This window comes from Suillus subaureus, assembly GCF_016647635.1.
Source record: "Suillus subaureus strain MN1 chromosome Unknown BJ212scaffold_6, whole genome shotgun sequence".
Classification (NCBI taxonomy): domain Eukaryota; kingdom Fungi; phylum Basidiomycota; class Agaricomycetes; order Boletales; family Suillaceae; genus Suillus; species Suillus subaureus.
In genome coordinates, this window is record NW_024538562.1 from 1,606,716 (window position 1) to 1,632,536 (window position 25,821).

Here is a 25,821-nt window from a genome sequence, read left to right on the forward strand (position 1 = left end):
AGTAGTATTCATTCTAGTTCTCTTTAGACACAGGAAAAGTTCTGTGGGAAGAATCACACATATTATTCATCAATTAGGGAAGACAAATAAGACCTACAATCTGTCAACAAATATTAAGAGCTTGGCCACTTAAGACTACATCAAAGGGTGTACTCTGTTCTGGACTGTGTCATACTCATAGTGAGTGCATGAGCAGCAGAGAGTTGGTTTTGAGGCCATGTATTGGGACAATTTTACTAGTGAATTTGATCTCCATTGCTGAAGATAAGTAAGAAATATCCACAGGGATATATTATAGCTCTAGTCATTGCATACAGCTGCAACATATTATTCTGAAGGTCATAGCACTGCATCAAGCCAATTATTGATTTCCACACTTCTTTGCCCATTTTACATCACTAGTGTTCACTTGAAAAGTTCAACAAAAAAAACCTTGTCTCCCACAAACAACTATGTTATCAACTGTTGGTATTTGTCTAAACTGTTGACCATATAAGGATGGTGAATTTGGTGAGTTTTCTGCCTTTCACATCCTAGTAAGACAATGCAAGACAACTTTGCACACTTGTGAGTCTTCATCACAGACTTTGGCAGTTGGGAGAAGAGTGCAAAAATCATGGGAGACTTCCTTGGTGACATTGCTGGCGAGGATGGGTGGGGGGGGAAGCTCGACTGGAATTGGACCTGGTCTTTGATTCCTTTATTGGAATGACTCTATCCAAGTTCATAACACTTCCTTCCTTCTCAAAGACGACCCCTCTTATTAACCCTTCTGGCCTCCTCCAATCCAACTCCAACTCCAACCACATTGACACTCACCTTCATATGGCTCTCATTATCCTTCACCCCCAATGCCTGTTATTTCTTCATCAAATTCCTTCTGCATTGCCCCACCAACCATACAAAATACCACACCTGTTATGTTATATAAGGAGCTGTCACCCAGATTAGGTTGTTCACAGCTCCCCTCATGCAATATCATGTGCTGCTATTGTAATGTATAGAACTGCACTGGGTAGCTCCTGGTATTCTCAATCCCTGTGGTTCTGGATCCAGGATGTTCAATTTAATGATTTGCTGCAGAATGTCTAGTGAATCCTCATCATCCATCATATGAAGTATGCTGTTATGTGAGTGGGGGATTATACTCTAGTAAAATTTTAATTATATTCAGTCCAAAGGCCCATAGAAATATCCATATGATGCAATCAATCAAACTACATCCATGATGGACTACCTAACTGATTACTGATGCAAAAAACCCTGCTGATGTCTTGGGTCAACAGGCTGTCCTGGCATAGCCTCTGGATTTTTTAGGCATCTTAAGGTTTCAGTTCAATGGAATGGAACTTTAGCATTTCATGAGCTGCAGTCAGATCTGATTCATTTGTGTAACACTTCTTGCAATGCCATAAGAACAACCCTCCACCTCATAAGTCTAAGCATAACATTTTTTCTTGATCTGTTTGTCAGATTGACATGTTTTTGGTGGATATGCCAAAAGCTCCACTTGATGATACTTATTTCATTCAACCCTCAACATTCTTTGTGGAATTTTTGCTCCCACTCAACCTTTCATGCCCTGCAGACTATTGATCACAAGTTATGCATCCTACACAAATGGAAGGAGAAGGTTAACACTGATGTGCCATGATCATCCTCATCTCCATAGATTGAGGTGATGCACCTTGTTGGAATGTAAGTTAACATAGACACTCTCTTGTGGTCATTTAAATGTCCTAGATTCACATTTATATTAATCTTTATTTTCACAGATATATAATGCTGATGACAATTCAAATGGTAATGATGTGAACCATAGTATGGTGATTCAAGTAGGAGAGGAGTATGAATGTGCCTGTGTATTTTCACTGTGATCCTCACATGGTTTTTTCAATGTCTCAATCTATCCACTAGATGAACAAGTGGTTCAGCTGCAAGATGGGAGTCTGTCATTGATGTCCTATTGGTATGGTAAGGTAGTTGATATCTATCTCAAGGCTGGTAGGCAGATCCAGGCAAGTGCAGTACATTTTAAATGTCCCACCAGTTGTGACTCACCTAAACATTCTATTGTAGGATATATGGCTCAAAATACAGTGGTATTATCACAAGGTTACTTAGAAGATGAGGGTGTTGAGTACATTGTTGATTTTAATTTATAATGACTGATATTGTTCTGATGCCTTCTTCTATACTTAGTCTCACAGCTTCTGTTGGTGAATATGGGCTCATCCTCAGTGATCTTATAACTGGAGTGGGCATGTGCTGTGTTGAGGGTAGGTACCTAGAGATGGTTGCATATTTGAGCCAGTTGATTGACATCTGTGCATGCTTTGTAGATCATGCAACTATCCTGCCATATGATGAAGGTGATTTAGCACGACCTCAGATACTAATAGGGATACTGTATAATTGGTGGACCATTGATATTAAATTTTCAGAGGATCATACAATGGTATACATGAAAGCAGTAAACATCTGTGTATGCAAATATCTCTCTGCTTGTATCTGTGCTGATAGCCAATAAACATATGTAGAACTCCCAGATAGCCACCAAGTGTGCATGTACTTGATGTGATCCTGCATTTCACTTGCCAATGACCTTCCAGTGATATTGTAGGATATGCCACCAGTGGTTTAATAAGGAATGTATTGCAACTCTTGGGCATCAGCTGCATAGAAACATGAAGGCAGGCTTGCCATCCCTGTATTGTGACATTAATTTTGACCTGCAGTTTCTGTCACTATTGACCTTGCCAATTTGATATGATGTATAATGTTAAAGTCAACATAACTGGAATGAAAGACTACATGCTCTATAGAATGTCATCATCTGAGCAGATGAATTGGATTCAGATAGTATAGTGCTCGGTGGATCTATAGTCACATTTAGAGAGGAATCAACTGCATCTAGTAAGACATTAATGTGTTCTCCTGTGCCAGTTCCTTGTAGGGCTCCACAGAAATTATGCTCCCTGCATTTTTTATGTGGATATGCAGTCCAATTTACTGCATTGAAAAATGAGGTAAACAGACACTTGACACTTTGGAGAATGCACAGAATACTGGGATGTCAGAACACTCTCCATTCTTCAGGCCTTCAAAGGTGACTCCATGAGCTGCAGTCAAGGATTTGCAACATACAGCATGAAAGGCATCACAAGTGTGGTCCAACCAAAGGTAGTAGTCCAACATGACAGATCTAAATTCACCATGTAGTGGATCTAAAGATGTACCAGCATCATTGAGAAATGCAACGCATACATTGTGAAGATATTGCATAACTGACAAATAGGTATTATGCAGTGTGGCAACCTCAACATGGGGTAATTTCTGTAGGTGTTCCATAACCTTTCTGTAAATACTCAACTTCTTGTTGAGCACATATAAGGGTGAGTAATAGTGAGGAGCTATAGGGCACCCCTGGTATGAATATCCAGTGACCTCAAGGGAACACTCTCCATTAATATCTTGGATGATCCATTTGACTTTCAGCAACTGCCAGGCATTGTGTTTATTCTATTCACAAAAGTTACAAGATGGATTCATGGAGCAGTGATGTTGAGGAGAGTCATAAATATACATATGATCATATATTGAACTTGGAACTGATTTCCCTCATGTGACACAAGCACATGAAATGACATTGGATAAGTTATGCACCACATACTCCTTTTGTAAATACTAATGCCATATCAAGATGCCCAAATAAATGAGGTTGGACATGTGGTGGATTACATGAGCCAAATACATTTATTCTAATCTGATGAATCACTAATAACTTTTGCTGAGATAGAACATGTTTACAATATGTAGTTTAGCATTTACAAAAATGGAATTAAACATTGGAATTGAGAATTCTAGATTACTGCTGGATCACTATTAATCTGTTACCTACTATCCCACATGATGCCCCTCATCAAATATGTCAAAGACTAGTGAGATTCACAGTTGCATAACAATTGCACAACATATGCAGCAAAAATGCTGTGGACAATCCCAAACAGAATCTGTAACCAGCTAAGCTGCATAAATCTCAAGGTGTTTCTGGACTGCAGGATTACTTGAAGATTCAATTTCAATGACTGGCATGAATAGGTTGTTCTTGATTTTAGTAACAAAACACTAGCAAGCCAAGTTCAGTGCATGTGCAAGCATCTGGGAGGTGTGAGCAATCACACATACAAGTTTGACTGTGCCCACCTGAGTCAGTTGCCATCATGATTGAATGAAATCTTCCATCTGCTTATATCCATCTCAAATTCCTGTATCAGTGTATTGTCATTGGAGGCATTGTCTATTGTATTGTGACTGATCTGTTTTATCCATTAGCTTAACAGGAAACAAATGGTAATAGGTCATACTCTATGCAACATCTACATTTCCTCCAATATCTGCCCATAGTAGCAGCCCAGAGAGGGCCTTTTAGGATGAGATGGCCAAATATATAAAGTAAGGGAGAATGGGTTTTGGGATGTCATGGGTGCTTGCATGACTTTCACATAGATTCACTTAAACCTCTTTTTGGGAATTTCACATGGTTTTCTCATGTGGCCTGGTCACAGGTTTTCGTGACTAGCAATGGACAAGAACCATATTGTCAGTGTATGAAGGGCATCAGCAAGTGTTCATTAGGGAACATCAAGAGTGATCATACTTGAGTTATCGCTTACAGGCATGAAATACACTGATATGTGAGATTTATATGAATCAGTCAATATTAAATGGTGATGGTTGAGGTGATGATGAGTATTCAAAATGTCACTTTCTTCCATGCAATGGACCTGCTAATAGCACATCAAGTGATGGGTTCTCAATTGATCATCTGCAGTGCTCATGTGCTATGGTTTAGACCATGCATTTAATTCATGCTAGCTAATAGTACACAGTCAAAACATTCATTCCAATCATGGAAACATGCTGTTACAGATACATATCCTATGTCACTTGACAATGCTGCTAAATGCCTTCCAGATCTACATCACTGAACTGTGAGATGGAAGTGAAGAAGATGTATTGTGTACATGGACTTAGGGATGCACAGTGCATGCTGTTGAAGTGGAATGACAAATTCATTCACAGGATAACTCAGATGAAGTGAGATAGTGCACACTACTGCTGACAATATGCAGATACTGACAAGTCTTGGAGAATGGAAGCATCCAGATGTGACTTGAGGGACAACTGGAATTACAGTATTGATGCTTCAAGCCAGTATACATGCACTGCTACTGGCGATGTTGCTGTCAATGGCAGGCAATACTACATCTGCATGCACATTGTGGTTAAAGCCACAGTTGGTAAATAGTTCAAAGTTTGAACATGTAAACCATCAAATCTGACAGCACCATCACAGCCTCACTGTATCAGGGACCAATTGACAATCATGAAATGCATCACAACTACATACCACTGTGTTCACTGATAGACTTGCACCTCCTGATTCTACAGTCACAGACCTTGCTGTGAATGGTAGCTGGTTGTCATTAAGTGCCCATCAGTAACTGTTGAAGAATGAGATCTTGTGAGCTGATGGCCAACATTGAGGCTTCAATGAAAGTGCTATATGCCCTTGAAAAATGGTATTGGAACAGTTAAATACAGATTACATGTGTCTGAAGCAAGCTGTAAGAAGGATTGTATGGTAACACTTAGTGGTGTGGGAAACATTTAATATCAAATGCATGTGTCTAACCAAAGCATTACAAGAGTGCATAATCCATCAAGTTGATGATTTTGTCTCTGATGACAGCAATTGCTTGGTACCCCTCCATCTCATTTTGAATCCAGAGGCTGATAAGGTCCTCTATCTCCTTCCTCTGAGCATCTGTTTGCATGTCAAGCTGCTCCACATCATCCATCTGGATGTCAAGTATTACAGTTTTATATCTTCCAAATCATCCATCTGGTTGCAATAGCTCTCAAGGTCTTCTTCATATTTGTTCCTCATCTCATCTAACTCTGCCTTATGCCTTTCTGTGATCTCCTTGAGCTCCACATGATTACACACCCAATCATTCTTGAGATACTCATTTGATTCAAAGAATGTGAAAAAGTAACATTAGTGATAGTTGCCAATCATCAAATCAGTACATAGACGAATAGCCTCATGTGCCCAATTGACAAACATCCATTATGTAAGCAATACTGACTACTTACTTCACATCCAAAGCATGTTCATGTTCTAAGACAACACAATCTGGCTTGAACAAGGTGGATATGGAAGACAAGGAAAGGGATTCTGTAGGGTTGTTGTTGGCTATGGCATTGATCTGGTCAATGTTCATTTTGTGGTTGATGGAGTCAAGAGTAGTTGCAATTTCAGCAAGGGCAATTTTGATGGAAGACATGGCTGTTTCTTATCTAGAGTTGATGTGACTTCTTATAGGCAGAGAGGATATCGGGAGCATTGCAGAGATTAGATTCTGGGAGCTATTTGTTACTAGCTGTTATCATATCCACATATCTAGATCTCCGATCTGATCCACATCTTATCTCCAATCCTTTCCACATCTTATCTCCCTCTAACATCTCATCATCCAATCTGCCACTCGTCCAGTCCAGTCCACAATTCATCCGAATCCACAAATCAGTGCTCATCTCCTTTTGGTAATCCCCTAACTCTGGTATTTCAGTTATCTGTATATCTATCCTACTCACTGATCTGTTACCTATGCTTGATTTCCATTGCATTATTTGTGATCTGTTTCTACTTACCAATAGACTATCCATATGCTTTGTACATAGCCTCGGTCTCTGCTGATTGATCATTCTGTTAGATACCTATAGTATATAACCTCCTGTAACTCTCTGTAGTACCTCAGTTTGAATATCATCTTAGTTCTACTCATTCCTGTCCTCTGGACTTGAGTATCTCTACTCTCATCACCCTCCGAGACTTAGGATTGATTCCTATAATCTATCCATATCCGCCTCTGTCTACGACAGTCTACTACTGTTAGTTTCTAGTTTGGACTCATCTGGATTAGCCCTACAATACTTATCCTGCATCCAGAAGTCATCTAGATCCACTACGCTACTCATCCAACCCTCTGGACACATCAGTCTTGCCCTTCTGAAATAAGGGGCAATACTCGAGTAAGGGGCACAGTGCATGAGCTGAGGCTGAAGCCCTTAGGATCTGTTAGCCCTTGAGTATGTCCTTAACAGCTGTAGAGTACCCAATCCAGGATACTAGATAGCATCTTCATTTATCTGTTCCCTTGTACACAAGGATAGCTTCTATTTCATATTTGTCTGCTCCTTCTATGATATCAGGAGGAGGACCATGGAAGTTTGGACCATGAACATCAGTTTCATGATAGGAAGATGGCTCAGAAGCATGGAATGTGGGGTGAATTTGTCATTGGTCAGGGAGTTCAAGTGTAAATGTGATGGGGGAAAGTACAGCTTTCACAGTAAAGGGGCTGTATTGTTTAGGCACAAGTTTCTTAGAAGGGAATGGTGTGGTAAAATTCTTTGCTGATAACCAAACCTCATTTCCAATCTTCCACAGGGTATATTTCATCCTGTGAGAGTGTTCTGCCATTCATTGCATGCTGATCTTGTGACAGGCAACTGCTTCTTTGCAGACTTTCTGCAATATGTGGAGTTGTTCTTCTGCTGCAGGAATGATAGAATCTGGGAGGGCATGTGGTAATGGTTGTGGGTTGTATCCAATCATGAGGAAGAAAGGGAAAGTGTTTTGTGAATCATGTTTTCAATGGTTATGGATGAATTTGGCAAGGAGAAGGTGTTCAACCCATGTTTCAGGGCTGGTTCAGCAACAGATTTGGATTGGAGATATGTTTCTAATTCCTGATTGAGCCATTCTGTTTGACCATCAGTCTGAGAGTGATAAGCAGTGGATGGTGCAATGGAATAATCAAGGTGTTTAGCAAGTGCTCTAGAGAATTTTGATACAAATTAGGGTCCTCTATCTGATATGATCTTTTCGTGAAGTCCAAATCACTTGTAGACATGCCTTTGGAGGTAATGGTTTTTAAGCAAGGGATGATAATTACCCCCTTACTAAGCCCATGGTTGACCATGGCCATGACTGAATCAAAACCATTGCAAAGAGGCAAATTGGTAATCAAATCAATGGACAGATGAGTGAAGGGAAGGATGGTATCAGTGGAAATAGGCATTAGAGGAGGCATTGTAGGGTGGATATCTGATTTCATCTGCTGACAAAGGGTGCAACATTCAATGTATTTTCAGACATAGGTGCTGAGTCCAGGCCACCAATAGTCTTGTTTTACTAGTTCTTTCATTTTAAAATGGCCAGGATAGCCTGCTGTAGGATGATCATAGAGGTGGCAAAGAATGTCTGAGTGAGCCGAAGGTTTCACAAAAGCACAGTCTTTGTAATACAAGATACCATCACAAATATGCCAGTTAGAGAGACCAGATTTTATGGGAGGAAGGCATAGCCCATCTAGTGCATCAGATGTGGCAGAGAAAATGGTATCAGATAAGGGGTCAGTAGTTGTCAGGGTTTTGATCAATGAATCATCAATGAGGCAAATAAACATGGAATTGGGAAAGAGTATGACATCAGTGTTATCCATGGCATTGGAGTTATGATTAGTGTGGCACAATAGGGCATCAGGGGTGGCAAGCTTGGTGCCTGGCATGTGGTGTAACTCAATGTTGAACATAGATAGGATAAGTTGCCAATGTGCTTGACGATGGGTGAGATGTTAAGCAGTGCAGGAATAGAGGAGATTCTGATAATTAGTGAATATAATAACTGGATGGGGGTTCCCTTCTAGATAATGACACCATTCTATAAGAGCTCTGATAACAGTGAGGAGTTCATGATCAAATATTTGGTAGTTTCATTCTGCAGGATTCAGGGATTGGGAAAGATATCCACATGGATGGTATAATGCATTTTTATCAGTCTGTAGCAGGACTGTGTCAGTGGCAACAGTGAGTTGTTGAGTCAGGTTGGGATTTTGGAGGACAGTGTGAAAGACACAACCTGACTGGATACTTGGTGAAAGTACTCAGCCAGTATAATGGTCAATGCTCTGCCTAGCTGCTACACCTGCAAGCAAGAACATTTGACCCAAGGGATTCAATAGACTAGGCTCAAGCTCAAGAGATAGAATGAGTAAAAGGGAGACACTTCAAGCCAAAGACAGAAACTATGTTCCAGGAGCTAGCTGGTGAGCTGAAGAAGCTACAACTAGAAAGCTACAACTAGGGGATGCTACTAAATAACCCAAGTGAATGGGGAGCAACCAAGAACTGGAAACAAGGGAAACCGGAGTAGTGACTGTAGAGTCCTAGGTAAAGGGAAGATGATTATGTAAGCAGCAAAAATGCGAAATAACCTAAGGAAAGTGGGAATAAGAGAAGGTAAGTAAAACAAGCAAATAACAGCCCAAGGAAAACTTGGTTGTCACAATGGGTTGTTTCAAGAAGCAATCTTTCAATGATAGGAATGCTTTCTACAGTCAGTGGACCAGCTCAACATGGTATCTTTCTTTGCTAAATCAATCAGAGGTCAGGTGAGGTTGGAATCATGGGAAATGAAGTTCTGATAGAAGTTACAGAATCTGAGGAAAGACCAGGTTTCTTTAACCAATGTGGGTGTAGGCAAATCCTTGATACCATCCAACTTTGCAGGGTCCATCATGACATATCTGGGTTTAATGATCATACTGAGATATTTCACTTCTTTGATTTTAGGAACAATTTCTCCTGTTGTATCTTCATTAATCATGTGCATTTGTGATGTTCATTGAGCATCTTCAAGGAAATCAATATGTTGTCCATATAGATTACCAGTCATCCTTCATTCATCTCCTGTTGGAAAGTGCAGTTCATGTAGGTTTGGAATGTTGCTGGGGAGTTACAAAGACTGAAGAACATGACATTGGGTTCAAAGAGTCCAAATTCTGTGGTAAACACTGCTTTCCATTGGTCTTCCAGGTGAATATGGTTGTTGTTATATCCAGAGTGTAAATCCATTTTCATGAAGTATTTAGCATCATGAAGTCAGGTGATGAGCATGAGAGGAAGGGGCAAAGGGTAGAAATTTTTAATTGTCCAATCATTGATATACTGGTAATCTTGACAAGGGTGTACTTCTTTCCGACAAAGAAGAAGCCACTAGCTTGTGGCAACTTTGATTCAGAAATAAAGCCTTTTTGTATGTTTTTGTCAATAAAAGCCTTGACCATGGACCATTCTTTCTCAGATAAGGGGTATATGTTTGATGTTTTGGGGATAAAACCAGGTTTTGTTTCAATGCAGTGATCTATACCAGGTCATTTAGGAAGGAGTTTGTTTAGGCTGTCTTTCACAAATATATCAGCAAAATCATAGAGGTAGGAAGGGATGAGTTCTTCAAACAATTTCTTCTTTTTTGTGGCTTCTCCTTCTGTTCCTGCAATAGTGAATTTCTGAGCAAGATTACTGATCTTAGGCAACATAGGTTTCTGTTCTGCCTTCAAGGTTCCATCCTTTGTCAGTGGAGTGTCAAGAGAAACATTCTTGATGACCCGCTGTGACGATCATGTTCAGGCTGGCCTGCTAGGACCCCATTCTGCAATCCCCACCCAGTCCGCATATCTCCTACCCATCTCCAACACTTTCCCGCCATCTCCACATCTCCAACACATTGGACCTGCTTGGGGATCCCATGCACTTGCCTTACCATGTCCAGTCCAGTCCTGCTTAACCCCACTGGTGTGTAGTCAGTTATTTCCCATTACTAATTGAGTAGACAGTGTTATTACATGGATTCCCACTGGCCACAGTACCTCATGGGCTTTTACCTACATATTATCAGACTCACATGTTTGCTACTACTTTCACCTATGGATTCTGGACTTTCACATAGCTAGTTATATAGGGTTGGGCAACCAGAATTACAATGACCACTTAGTAGGAGGGAGAAATCCCCGATACTGGTCACCCCATACCTGTCCTTAAAGTTACCCTTGCCAATATACCTGTTTACCTGCTCTCCCTGACCCGACATGAGTGTCACTCATTCATCTGATGTTCCCTAGCATCTCCAAGCTAGTCCTGATGTATTCCCTCAATTTCCCTTACTCTCCCACCATCTCCGCATCTCCACACCTGTGGACCTGATTTCCCATGCATCAGACTTCACCCAATACCTTCAGACTTTTGACCCCTTTGCATAGTACTGATTATTGAACTTGACTAGACAGCAGATCCCTTGGGTTGAACATTCTTACTTGCAAGTGTAGCAGCTAGGCAGGATTAGTAGACATATATTGGCTAGGTATTCTAACAACTATCTAGCCAAGTTGTGTTATCCACACCACATTTCTGTTCAAAGGGTAAGTGATTACATCTTTGATAGAGGGTTAATATTTATCCCATATGTCTTCCTCAGTATCATAGGTTTCAGAGGTTTTGGGGATAGAGGGGGGTGCAGTGTAAACTTCTTCATCAGGAATCTCTTCAATGGAGGCAGTTATTGGTGTGACTTTTGGGGATTCAGGGACAGGTTCTTTCTTCAGTTTCAAATTCTTCCAGGTTCATGATTCAGAAGTTGATGTGCAATAATGTGTAATCAGTCCACTTTTAGACAACTTCCATTGGTGGTCATAACCTTGAAGGTTTTCATAAGACTACTCTTCATTTTGTGGAGTTTCACAAAATCTTTGGAAATAAAGGTTCCTGCTGCTCCAGAATTGACAACAGCAGTAGTTTCGACAGTTTTCAAATGAATATGGGAGATAAGTGTCATAGGAACACAAAATTACTTGCTTCTCCAATTGCATGAATAAGTCTGATAGGTACATGGGAAGATACTGATGTTGAACCAGTCTTCCATTCTAAAAATCCTCCATGAGATGGTGAACTTCTTCATCTTCTTCCTCAATCTTTTCTTGGCAAATGGAAACCTTCCCATTCCCTTTTAGATGATATTTCTGATTATTGGCACAATGGCCTGCCTTGTGGCATGTGAAACACAGCCCTCTCTTGAAGTGGTTTGCACATTCTTCTTCTGAGAGGTGATCAACCTTCATGTTTCCCAACTGCAATCAGTCAGTAGTCAGGTTGTCATTGGGACAATGAGTGTGGGGCCAATGTTGATGGGTCAACCACTGAAGCTGTGTGAAAGGAGTATGTTAGTAAGAAGGTATGTGCCAATATTGCCTTGATCTTCATTGAAGCTGACACTTACTATCTCTTTACAGCCCTGCATGAAACCATTTAAGAAAATGGTTGGCCCTTCTATTCCAAAATGGATAACATCCTCCCCAAGGAGAGTGCTGCACAAGGATTGGCCACATATCACCCTGCTCAATCAGCTGCACTGGTTGCTAGCATGAGCAGCACACCTTACAATGCTGACACCAGCATGATGGATGCTGAAAGCATAGTGCCATCTCCTTTTGTTCCAAACTTCATTCCCACCAACATAAGTATAGCCCAGCTGGACATCAGCTGGGGTGCTCCCCCCCTGGTCCTATATTTGCAGATGGCAGTACTAGCATTGCCCCCCCATGTCTTCTGTCCCTATGTCATCAGGCTCCAGCACTGGCAAGTGTTCACACTCTGAGATGACCCAAGGTTATTCAGCTCCTCCCTCCACCACTCACACTTCTGTGTTGCAGGTGATGAAGCCAGAGTCGGAGAAGAAACCAAGGCTGTCAACAGTCAGTGGTAAGACATGCCTAAGCACAAGCCAGAAGACCATTCAAGATACTACCAATACTGCCATGTTGATGAATCTTCAAGGCACTATCAACCACCTGTCAGATTCATTGAACACAAACTTTGGCACTGACAATGCTCATGTAGCTGAACATAGGTCGTGTATGCCAAAGTTAATGCAGTTGGCTGCAGGGATCTTGAAGGATGATAAGGTGGTTTTCATGCATGTGTTCATGATGAATGCAGCAGCATGCGGCACATTCTTAGATGTTGATGATCCTGAGCCGTGCAAGGCATTTTTACAGTCTATGATCATCCACACCAAACAAGAGAACACTACCATGTAGCTCCTACTTTTCCTGCTCATTTTTTGTTTGTAGGCTTAGTTGTAGCCCTAGCCTTGTACTTCTTTCTATTATACAAGTAGCTTCACATGTTCATTTGATTCTCACATAAAACTTTCAATTGTAGCTACAAAACATAGATATATTCTCACTGCAGGCATATTCCCATTTTTCTCCAAAAAACATCCAAAAAAATTTGATTGAGCAGATAGAAACCCCTCATGTTTCCTATCAAAACATTGGAAAAAAAATCATGTGTTAAAGATTTTTGGTGCATGGGACATGATGCAAAAATTTGTCATGTTCCTTCAAGGATAATACTGGATTTTCCATCTATTTTCTTTTAAACAGTACAGTGTACAACCACTGGTTGACACACCACCATTCCTTGATACACTTAGCAATAACTCATTAAATTAACATTTGATATGCCTTGATACTCTGTAGTTAGGTCTATAGATACCTCTAGTAGACATGGAAAAAAAATTGAGCAATCTCACTGAGCTGTGTTTCGTACATGCACAAATTCTTGCTGAAATGTGGCTCAAAATAGAGCATCAACTTTTTGATATCTATATACTGGGTAATATAGGTTATTATATTGCTGCAAAAAGAGCCCCTTCAGTGACAAACTCTGTATTATACAGGTCACCAACCTACATAATATCCCGTATAAGATGAGCCAGTGGACTATGGGCCAATGTTATGTATATCCTTGATGTTGACAGGTGGGCCCATCTATGCTGATGTTATAAATATCCTTGACAATGGCAGATGGGCCGGGAGAAATATTATTACCAATAGAGATGGGTGGGACCATCTGGGTAATATGTAGAGTAGGATAGACATATATTATAGACAGCTGGGCTGCAGAGAGATGTAAGGCAAATATTATTATATAGACAGGTGGGCCAATGTATGGTATATTGTTTAGATGGGTGGGCTGACATATTAGTATTATTTTTTAGATGGGTGGGCCAAGGGAGTGGTGAAATATTGATTATATATATGGGTGGGCCAATGTGGGGTATTTTACATAGATGGGTGGGCTGATGTGGGGTATATTAGATAGATGTGTGGGCTGACATAGGGGTATATTACATAGATGGATGGGCCAACAACATAGGGGGATGTCATATAGACAGATGGGCCCAGATATGTATCATTTAGATGTATGGGCCAAGGTATTGGTATACTATATGGACATATGAGCAATGCTGTTGCACTAGTTTTGATCCAAGTCATCAATGACATTCAGACTCAGATCCTGTCCATGTCAATCAAAGTCAACACAGCCAAGCACCCTGTCAACTCAGAATCCAGTGATACCTTGGAAGACGGTCCATAGACATAAGGGCCAAGGTATTGGTATACTATATGGACATATGGACATATAGGCTGAGGTAGTGATATATATTATATTGATGGGTGGGCTGAGGTGGTTGTTATCACATATAAACATAACTGGGCTTAGATAGTTGGGTAACAAACAAATCAGTTTGCTGATGTAGGCCCAGAGAATCGAAGACATGGAGTACATACCCCTATATGAGGGCATATACCTACCATTGACCATGGAAACCTGAAAGCTGAAAGCCTGAATACACCATATCTAACATTTACCAAATACTGAAACCCAAAACTCAAAACTGGAACATCAAAACAAACTTTAAAACTCAAAACTCAAAACTTATACATTTTTACAAGTTTTGAGTTTTGAGTCTCGAATCACCGAGTACCAAGTACTGAAACCCAACACCCGAAACTAGAACATTGAACATCAAAACTCAAAACTCATATTTTTACAAGTGTTGAGTTTTGAGTCTTGAATTGCCAAGTACTGAGTACTGAAACCCAAGTACCAACACCTGAAACTCAAACATCAAAACTCAAAACTCAAAACTCTTCACCAAGTGCTGAGTACCAAATGCCGACACCAGAAGTTTCATGTTGGGTGGGCCCAGGTAAATGAGTGCAATAAACATAACTGGGCTGAGATAGTTGGATAACATACAAATCAGTGTGCTGATGTAGGCACCAGAGAATTGAGCACATGGAGTACATACCCACTATATGAGTGCATATACCTACCATCAACCACCAAAGCCCAAAGCCCAAAAACCTGAATACACCATGTCTGACATTCACCAATTACCAAGTACCGAAGCCCAAAAGCCCAAAAACTGAAACCCAGTGTGGAACATATCCATTTTTCATTCACCATAAATCACTGTCTCAAAACCTGAACACCTGAAACCTGAATCTCAAATCTCAAATCTCACAAAAATGTATATAACATGTAAAAATTGTATTCCATTACACAAATCACTGAGTGTCAAGTGCTGAACCCTGAAACCTGAGCCCCAGATATACAAAAAGTGAAACCTGAAACCCGAAGCTCAAAACTCAAAACTTGAAAAAGTTTGAAGTCCATTTATTGAATCACTGAGTGCCGAGTGCCAAATATGTGAACTTTTCACTACACAAATCACTGAGTGTCAAGTGCTGAGACTTGAGACCCAAACCCTGAACCCCAAAACTCAAGACTTGAAACCCAAAATTTGAAAACCAAACACCAAATCTCAAAAAACTGTATACAACATTATTTTATTTTATTCTATTACACAATTCACTGAGTGTTGAGTGCTGGAGCCTGAAGCTCAAAAACCAAAAACCACAAACCAAAACTCAAGACTCAAAAACTGAATCTCACAAAAATGTATATAACATGTAAAATTTTTATTCCATTACACAATTCACCAAGTGTCAAGTGCTGAAGCCTGAAACCTGAAACTCAAAAACCAAAAACCATAAACCAAATCTCAAAAAAATGTGTATAACATGAAATTTTTTATTTCATTACACAATTCACCAAGTGTCAAGTGCTAAAACCCGGTACTACTGACTTCCAAGTGTTGGGACTCAGGACTTGGTAGTCAATATAGGCAAATGATAATGAAAACATGAAAGTTGTTATTATGCTTAACTTTCTTAATGAAGGTTGTAGTGTGAGTCAAGGTAAGTGTCTTGGTAGTCTTTCCCTTTCAATTGGTTATCATTTGACCAAGATATAAGCTAAAGAAATCTGAAACATCAGCAATAATGAAAAAATGAAAATCATTATTATGCTTCACTTCCTTAATGAAAGTTTTAATCCAAGTCTATGTGCATGTATTGGTGGTCCTACTGAGTGTTGGTACTTGAGACTTGTGAATCAGTACTCAGTACCTGGGAATCAGTAGTTGGGAACTCGGTACTCAGTTCTGATACTTGGTACCTGGGAATCAGTAGTCAGGTACTCCAGCCAACAGTCCTGAGTCTTGAGTACTGACACTTGGTATTCGGTGGTCAGGTATGGAACTCAGGTTTTGGGTCTTGATAGTGGGTTCTCAGGACTCAGGACTTACATCACTGCCAAGGTGATAATGATGACTACTGAGTGTTGGGACTCAGTACTTGGGATTCAGCAGTCAAGACTTGGCAGCTGATATTGGCAAATCACTCTCCCTCAGGGATAATGAAAACAATGAAAGTTGTGGTCCAAGTCTAGGTGAGTGTATTGGCAGTCTTTTCTTGTCCATTGGGTATCATTTGACCAAGATATATGCTAAAGAAATTTGAAACATCGGGGATAATGAAAAAAATAAAAGTTGTAGTCTGAGTCAAGGTAAACATATTGGTAGGTGATATTAGCACTCGGAGCTCAAATACTGACTACCAACTATCAAGTGTTGGGACTTGGTACTTAAATGGATATAGCATGTATCCATCAAAATACAAAAGATATTCCTATGTGTTTATTTATAGGTGAATAGACTTTGAAATTATATCCCTATCATCTATTCAGCAATAGAAACAATGTATCAGGAGCTCAGGACCATATGGTAATCCTTTATTGTATAGTGTACCTCCCCCTCTCCTGGTGGTTCACTCCCTGGATATTTTTTCCCTGCAGGACTAGACCTCAAGGACAGTAGGGAGTCTATTCCTGAGCATATTTGGAGTAGATATATCATATAGCCAGCCCAGGACACACATGATCCTTCTCCAGGAACAAAACATAGACAATTGCACTTTTGACATTTTTCATGATTTTCAGTATCTTGCTCTTGCATCCATGATCCAACCTTTTGATATATAACAAGTATGGCTTATATTCTTGCTTCTTATGACCAAGATCAGCTAACAATAGGTTGGAGTTGTGAGCTAGTGTGTATGCTTGCCATTTCTACTGATAAGGGGCCATACCTTCAAGACATTGAATCTTAATAATCATAAACCTGGAGTATATTTAAAATATATCAAGTATCATAGACATAAATTTACAGACAAATCCACCAAGAATTGAGTGCTGAGGAAGTGAAATAGACAAGAAATTGAGTGTGGGAAACTTCAAAGACCCAAAGCATCGAAAATGGTCAGTTGAGCAGTGGTAGGACTTTAATGCTGGGTCAACTCATATTTTCACTACATCCCTTCCAGCCACTCCTACCCTCAGTGCAGTAGGCAGTATGGGTTCCTTAGGTAGTTTACAATCTATCCTACATATTTTTAATGAAATCTTTGGCCTGAATCATATATAAATGTGACTTTGTGTAAAAAGATGCCTATTGTCACTTTTCACACATATATCATTTTTGCCTGTCATTACATCAATCCTTCATGGATCTTTCTAAGCTTTTAGGGCTATTATAATGGACATACAGTGGCTCAAAAAACTGTCTGCATGTTTGTGCATTTTTTACTATTTATAATATTGTGTGAGAATACAGAAAGACCTCAGTGACATGCTGATACTACATTGTAGTGCTGCTTCAGGGCTTTCAATTGAGCACTATATCATGAGAATCAGAGGAGATATGGTGGAGATACAAGGCTTACAAAAGCATGACTCATGTGGACAGTTTTTTGAGCACATATTAAAACTATATAAATCATCATTTATGACACCATAACAATCATGCCACCATTAAATGAATTGTAAGATGGTGTCATTATGTCATTTTAAAACCATATCTAACTATACAAATCAAAATTTCTCATGTGTCATGGTTATATTCACCATGAAAGCCACCCACCCTGCTCAAAAGGATAATGTCCTCTCTCTGTCCTATTCTGGCCTCTCTGCTTGTCAAATTTCCTCTAGAACTGGAGTATGCAAGTCTACTGTGGTCAAGTTCATCAAAGACAGTCACACAGACAAGCAAAACTTCTGTGAAGAATGTAATTCCAAGCTCACCTCTACTGATAGGAGGGCAATTATTCAACATATCACTACAGGAAAGGCTGATAATGCTGTCCAGGCCACCTATTACATCAATTCCACCATCCCATCCCCTGTCCCTTCACACACTATGAGAAACATTTTCAAGGCAGCTCATCTCAAGTCAGTAACAAAGAAAAAATGCCTCTCCTCTCTATCACACATATGCAGAGAGGACTAGTACCCTTCAATTTCCACATATATACTTTGCCATCTGACTCAATCCTATTTATTTGGGTCTTATATGACCATATAACATGCTTCCAGTCCATATAATCCAATTCTGATAGGCTAAGGCAAAGGTTGGTCCGATTCCCAAGTCCTGAGTACCAACACTCAGTAGGACCACCAATACATGCACATAGACTTGGACTAAAACTTTCATTAAGGAAGTGAAGCATAATAATGATTTTCATTTTTTCATTATTGCTGATGTTTCAGATTTCTTTAGCTTATATCTTGGTCAACTGGTAACTGATGGACAAGAAAAGACCACCAATACACTCACCTAGACTCTGACTACAACCTTTGTTAAGGAAGTTAATAATGATTTTCATTTTTTCATTATTGCTGATATTTCAGGTTTCTTTAGCTTATATCTCAGTCAAATGGTAACTGATCAACTTAGACTTGCCCAATCTTCTCCTGGACTTTGGTCCACCTAAGTTCTGTCCTATCCATCAGGCCTAGGGATTGAGTCCCTAGGCTGGAACCTTGCCTTTCTGGCACTTACTCTCTTTCCAGACTTAGGTCCAATTCCTGTCTCTCCAACTCTACCTTAGGGTAGTCTACCTCTGTTTGTGTCTACATTGGACTTCATCTGATGTAGCCCCTATTCCTTCCAGATGTCCTGTCCCTTAGTACCTCCGGACCTTCAGTCTTCCTGTCCTCCATACTTCTGGACCTCCGGACATCCTATCCTTCCATCCTGTTTCCCACAGAGATATTACCTTGGGGTCTCTCCACTTCCTGTGCAGTGGGAACTCCTCTGAGTATTTCCTATACTCCTCCAGAACTCTCCTGTGCTCCTCTGGATGTTTCTCATGCTCCTCCAGAAGTCTTGTCCTCCCACACCCCACCAGAGTAGCCAGCCTCCGGAAGTCCTTCAGACTTCATCTGAGGTGAAGGACACATTGTTACAGTAACATCTGCTTGTTTGGCCCCTATTCATTTTCCTGCCTCACACCCTCATTGGACTCCTTCCTCTTCAGGAGATTGCCCCTTTTCTCTTTCTCAATTGTTCCACTGACTATTCTGTTGGTTGTACCTTATCTTCAGTTCATCCAATGACTTGCTGACCCTATGCCCTTACCACCCAACTGGTACTTCTTACTTACTATGGTATTCTGACTTGTCATGACTCACCACGACTTGTGTCCCCTTTATCCTTACTACTCAACTGGTACTTTCTACTTACTTTGGTATCCTGACTCATTCACCCTCTACCCTTACCACTAATATGGCAGACCTGCCCTTATCCCTTCCAATGGTATATATACCTCTTGGGTAGCACTTGTATTCCTTAACTTGAATCTACTTGGTTCATACTGTCTACTCCTTGAGCCCTAAGCAAGCTCTCCTCTTTATCAAGTACCTTTGTTGGTGCTTGTCACTGCCAACATCCTTAGCCTTGAGAAGAGAATGATTGATGACTTCACTGTCATAATTGTCGATAATCGATCATAGCCCTTGCAGCTAGATTGATTGCTGTGAACTCATACCATCAAACACTCGCTGGTTGCAGCAGGCTTTGTGTGAGCCCCAATCCAAGTTCTATGTTACTCACTCACTTTGTTTGCTTGTCACAGACTTAGCTTGATTGTAACACACATACTTGGGTAAGGGGCACAGCATATGAGCTGAGGCCAAGCCTCTCTGACTCAGTCTCTCTCTCCCTTGAGCATGGTTCTTAACACATACATGTTTTGAGTTTTGAGTTTTGAGTTTTGAGTTTTGAGTTTTGAGTTTTAAGTTTTGGGCTTCAGGTTTTGAGTCTTGGCACTCCACACTCAGTGATTTGTGTAGTGAAAAATTCACAATGGGCTATTTTCATGGTTTCTGATACCAGCCCACTAACCTGATGATTCCTCAGCAGACCTGATGATAACCCAATGAACCTGATACCCTGCACCTTTGGACCCACTACTTTCCTGCATATTGGACTACCCAATACCCTTTGGAAACCCATTATCCCTATGTCCAGTCCATTCTCATTATTCCCATGACTGACACCATAGACAGTACTATTACATGACTTCCTATGGACCCACAGTATCTTGTGTCTTTTTACATAACTCAGTACTTAGTACTTGATGGTCATGTTTGGAACTCGGGTGTCAGGTGTTGTGATACCTCCCTTGGCCCATCTATATGATACCCTCCTTGGCCCACCCACCTATGTGATACATATCTTACCTCAGCCCACCTGTCTATATGATACCACACTACCTCAGCCCATCCCTCTATTATATTAAAAACCACTACATCAGCCCACCCATCTATATAATAATATTTGCCTTACATCTCTTCAGCCCAGCTGTCTATAATATACATGTCCATCCTACTCCTACATATTACCTAGATGGCCCCACCCATCTCCATTGGTAATAATATCCCTCCTGGCCCATCTATCAATGTCGAGGATATATATAACATCAACCCATGGTCCGCTGGCCCATCTTATACAGGATATTATGTACACCAGTTCACTCATATAATATGAAGATAGGTCACTGTAGCATGTGGCAAAAACACCATCAGCATGTAGGTAGACACATTCACCAATGTATAGATCACAATTTGCAATAAATGATTGATATTTCACTAAGTCTGAATGAAGATTATGTGGAGGCCACTGGAGCATGACACAGCATGGCACTCAGGGGTGTGGGAACTAAAAATGTGTCAATTGTGTACAACACGTAAATGATAAATGCACTTTTCCCAGCCATGTCATTTTCATCCATTAGTACTGTTTCATTCTTGCTAAAATGGTCAATCACGCAAAATCCAATGCTGTGAAGAAGCAAGACAAGCACTGTACTGCTGCCTTGTCTATGGCAGATGCATTAGCAGCATATATTACAGAGCAGGCCAAACCAGAGAAAGATTGAAAGGGATTGCAGCCCATTGCACAGCAGTATGGTGTTCCATTCAAGACACTATCAAGACGTTATCACAACAAGCAGTCAATTTCAGACTTTAATGCTACAAAACAGAAGCTAACAGTAGCTGAAGAATGAGTAATTGTTGACTTTGCCATTCAATCTGCAGATCATGGCATCCATCTAACACACAACATCATCAAAAATGATGCAAATGAAATCCTCCAGTCTTGTCTTGGTGATGAATTTGAGCCTGTTGGAATTAATTGGTGTCAGTGCTTCTTCACAAGGCACAGTGACAAGCTACAGACCCACTGGAGCAAGCCACTCAATACACAGAGGGCCCAGGCACTGAACCCAGTCACAATTGAGCATTGGTTTAACCTTGTGGAGAAGCATGGCATTGTAGGCAAGGATGGTTAACCTATTCAGAAAGAGGATATGTATGCAATGGATGAGATAGGCAACACACCAGATGACCAGGGCACTCACCGTGTTGTTGGAAGGAGAGGCACAAAGACACAGCATAAACAAGGTGGAGTGGACTGTGAAAATGTCACCTCCATTGTCACAATCTGTGCAGATGGGACTGCACTCCTGCCGACAGTCATTTTCAAGGGTAAGAACATCTTCAAGAAGTGGAGTGACAATAATGTTTCAAAGGCTTCATGAGCCACCTGCATATTCAAACTTAGACACACAGCTCACCACTCAATAGGATTGCAGTGTCTCCAAATGGATGGACAGACAGCGAGTTAGCACTACAGTGGCTGCATGATGACTTCAATGCCAAGACCAAAGAAAAGGCAGGTGGCTGCACCCAAATCTTGATTGTTGATGGTCACAGTTCTCATTATACACCTGCCTTTCTTCATTATGCCCAAGAGAACAACATTGAGATTCTTGGTTACCCACCTCATTGTACATATATGCTTCAAGGCCTTGATGTCATCTGCTTTGCACAGTTCAAGGAGACCTGGAAGTCCAAAGTAAACAGCTTTGAGAAGAAATATCAACAAAAGGTTGACAAAGGAAGCTTCATTGAAGTCTTCAGAAATGCTTTCTTGAAGGCATTCACACCTACATTGATTAAGGCAGCATGCACAGCTACTAGAATCTACCCGTTCAACAGGGATGTCATCATGGCAAGGCAGATGAAGCCCAGTGAGGCAATGTCAGTCAAAGGTGCCTTCCCATTACAACATTCAAGCCCTGTTCATGCTGTAATGGCAACATTTCAATATCATAAACCTACATCATTTGACACTTCACCAAGTACACATACTTTGGCATCTCATGGAGCAAGGTCACCATGTCATCCTATTGACCCCAATATTGATCCGGCCCTATACACACCATCTAAATGCATGCAATCCATGAATGCTACCATTTTACATACAGCTTCAGGGAGCTTTCTAGTATCAAAGGATCCTGTTGCATCTGCACATCAAATTGCACGACCCATTCTTGAGGCACTGCCAAAGATTCCTGCACCTAATTGGTCATTGTTGCATGTGAAGCCATCAACAATGTCATAGATCAAACTTGAGAGGTACACAGAAGACCTGCAAGATAGCCTCAGCAGTGCAAAAACTCACCTGCAAAGCCAGGACCCCATTATTAAGGGTGCACATGCTCAGCTTATTGTTCAGGGCTTACTATGCACAAAGCAAAGCCAATCATTGTATGCACAAGAGACAAAAAAAATGGACCAGGCAAAGGTTTTCCCAAGGGAAAAGGTTGTTACTTGACTGACAAAGCATTTACACAGGAGCTGGAGCGTATCGAGCAGGAAAAACAAGGAAAGGAGGCCAAGAAATATAAGTGGAAGGCCTCACAAGCTGCAAAAAGGTCAGAAAAGGTATCCATTGAAGCAGAGTGGCATAAGCTGCAGGAGAAACACATTGAGGATGTGCTAAAATGGGTGGCAGATACAAGGAGTTGGCAGCCAAGAATGTGGAAAAGAAGAACTGGCCAAGGAAGCCAGTAAGACCACTGAAGCCAAAACATGCACCAGGCCCCAGGGGGATTTCAGTGGCATCAAGTTCAGCTGTTACCCTTGAGGATATAGCACAGGATGATGAATTGGAGTCTGAGGATTCAGGAGAAGAGTTTGAGAGCTAGGGAGATGTGTGTCAAAGTGGACATCACACATTATCATTGTTATTGCAGTGATGTGTCACGCTTGTCACAGCCATGTCAATGACAAGTTTCATGTGATACTACTTGACATAGCTTGACTACACTCTCATACATTATTGTTGTTGATTATTAAAATTGTAATACATCAGTCATGTATATTACAGTACTTATCATCATTCTAGCACTTAGAAACAATTATTTTGGAGGTATGTGGTGTACAGGAGGACAATTAACATTTGCTGTGTCAACCAGTGGTTATACACTGTAGTTTACAATGAGGTTAAATTTCTGGTCTGTGTTTTCAATTATACACAAAACATTTGAAAAACATAGTATATGTGGACAAAAATTTAACATTATTGTAAAGACAATAGATAGAAAATGCAGTATTATCCTTGAAGCAACATGACCAATTTTTGCATCATGTCCCATGCACAGAAAATCTTTAATACATGATTTTTTTTTTCAATGTTTTGACAGGCAACATGAGAGGAAATTCCTATCTTCTCAATCAATATTTTTTTGGATGTTTATCAGAGGAAAATGGGAGAATGCCTACAGTGTCTGCAGTAGTGTCATTGTCAGCACAGGGACACTGCTGCTGCATGAGATGGAGTTGTCAATGATCTACTTGAGACAGGGACTATCAAAAGCTCATTTGAGCAAAAAGGTAAAGGCAAAGTTACCTGCTTGCACAGTGATGAGGTTTGTTTTCCATCTGCTTGATGATGTCACTACTGATAGGACCCAGGGTGAAGATTGTGCATTGAGTGTTGGAGGGTCTAAGACCATTCAAAACTGTGAATGATCAAGGGTTTCAGAATTTGATGAAGACAGGGTGCCCAGACTACTACATACTTTCACCCTCAACAATTGCTCATGATGTAAAGCAAGTCTTTATCAAGACTTGTGAATGAATAGCATGGATGCTACAAGTAAGCAAAATGTAGTGCAGAAGATCAGCAAACTAAAGCAATTATTAGAATTATGATGGTGAACTCAATTTCAGAACAGATACCTGGACATCACCCAATCACAGGGCTTATATGGCCATCTCTGTGCATCTAGAGCATGAGGGTCAGCCATTCTCAATGATACTAGACATAGTTGATTGAGATAGCAAAGGTACAACTCACCTAAAGTTTGAACAAGATGGTACACATGCTGACATATTGCAGTCTCACAGTGGCACAAATCTCGCTGACACATTTGCACACATTCTAAAAGACTTTAGCATATCAGACAAGGTACTTAAGGTTAGCCACTCCATAAAACCCTTACCTGACTGGGGTAGATATTGAGCATCACAGCAGATAATGTGACATCCAATGATACACTTGTCGCAGAGCTTGCAGATTGAGTGGTGCATTTTGCTAGTGAGATAAACCAAACTCAATGCTTTTGCATATCATGAACCTTGTAGCAAAGTCTTTAATTTGTGAGCTTAACACAAAATCAGGCAGTAGCACAGATCCAGAACCAGATAAACTTACCAGGAATATAGAGATTGAGGACACTCAAATGGCAGATGAAGATCCAAACAAGGACCAGGAAAGCAAAGATGATGATGGGGGCTGGGTTGATGAATTACAGCTGTTGAAAGAGGCTGAGTGCAAGGAACTGATAGACAGTATCTGTCTAGTGAAGCCTGTCTTAGTGAAGGTGACAGTGTCAATAAGTGAAACTCACCTATACAAACTAACACAGATCACAGCTATGGAAACTTGCATTCAAAATCATCCATTCAATGACTATTATTCTGCCTGTGTGGAAACAGGTCATCAAGGACTTGGATCTTAATGTATGAATAATGCCACATGATATATCCACCAGGTGGAATTCGACCTTCAATATGCTCAATTTTGTGTTGGAATACTGAGCAGCAATTGAGAAGATAACAGGCATGCATAAATTAGGGCTTGGTAACTATGAGCTGACTGTTATGATCAAGCTAGGTCTGCAACAAGCAAATGAGGCAAGTGAGTAACATAGAACTTAGATTGGGGCTCACACTAAGCCTGCTGCAACCAGTGAGTGTTTGTAGGTACAAATTGATCTAGCTGCAAGGGCTACAATGAATTATCAACAATTACACTGGTGCATTGTCAATCTTCTTCTTCTCAAGGCTAAGGACATTTGGCAGTAATGAGCTCCAATGAAGATACTTGATAAATAATGAAAGCTTGCTTAGGCTTTTCAAGAGGGAAATAGCTAGAACCAAGTAGATTCAAGTTAAGAAATATGAGTGCTACCCAAGAGGTATATATACCATTGGAAGGGATAAGGGCAGGTTGTTAAGGTTGTACTCAAG

General features: G+C 40.5%; 4 protein-coding genes across 4 annotated transcripts; 3 read left to right on the top strand and 1 right to left on the bottom strand.

The window, feature by feature from the left end:
- Nucleotides 1-996: 996 nt before the first annotated feature.
- Nucleotides 997-2,415, top strand: BJ212DRAFT_1297301 (uncharacterized protein; the record flags this gene model as incomplete). Its single annotated transcript, XM_041332562.1, has 11 exons — nucleotides 997-1,091; nucleotides 1,120-1,130; nucleotides 1,287-1,327; nucleotides 1,589-1,633; nucleotides 1,673-1,698; nucleotides 1,823-1,854; nucleotides 1,918-2,004; nucleotides 2,080-2,140; nucleotides 2,203-2,279; nucleotides 2,343-2,372; nucleotides 2,393-2,415. 11 exons carry the CDS (start codon nucleotides 997-999, stop codon nucleotides 2,413-2,415), a joined length of 528 nt encoding a protein of 175 aa, XP_041196798.1.
- Nucleotides 2,416-5,705: 3,290 nt separating this feature from the next.
- Nucleotides 5,706-6,353, bottom strand: BJ212DRAFT_1477888 (uncharacterized protein; the record flags this gene model as incomplete). The annotated part of the gene is made up of 2 exons (XM_041339622.1): nucleotides 5,706-5,892; nucleotides 6,163-6,353. 2 exons carry the CDS (start codon nucleotides 6,351-6,353, stop codon nucleotides 5,706-5,708), a joined length of 378 nt encoding a protein of 125 aa, XP_041196799.1.
- Nucleotides 6,354-12,506: 6,153 nt separating this feature from the next.
- On the top strand, nucleotides 12,507-13,004 carry BJ212DRAFT_1477889 (uncharacterized protein; the record flags this gene model as incomplete). Its single annotated transcript, XM_041339623.1, has 1 exon — nucleotides 12,507-13,004. One exon carries the CDS (start codon nucleotides 12,507-12,509, stop codon nucleotides 13,002-13,004), a length of 498 nt encoding a protein of 165 aa, XP_041196800.1.
- Nucleotides 13,005-24,920: 11,916 nt separating this feature from the next.
- Nucleotides 24,921-25,317, top strand: BJ212DRAFT_1477891 (uncharacterized protein; the record flags this gene model as incomplete). Its single annotated transcript, XM_041339624.1, has 2 exons — nucleotides 24,921-25,172; nucleotides 25,225-25,317. The coding sequence occupies 2 exons, from the start codon at nucleotides 24,921-24,923 to the stop codon at nucleotides 25,315-25,317; spliced, it is 345 nt and encodes a 114-aa protein (XP_041196801.1).
- Between the last annotated feature and the right edge of the window lie 504 nt (nucleotides 25,318-25,821).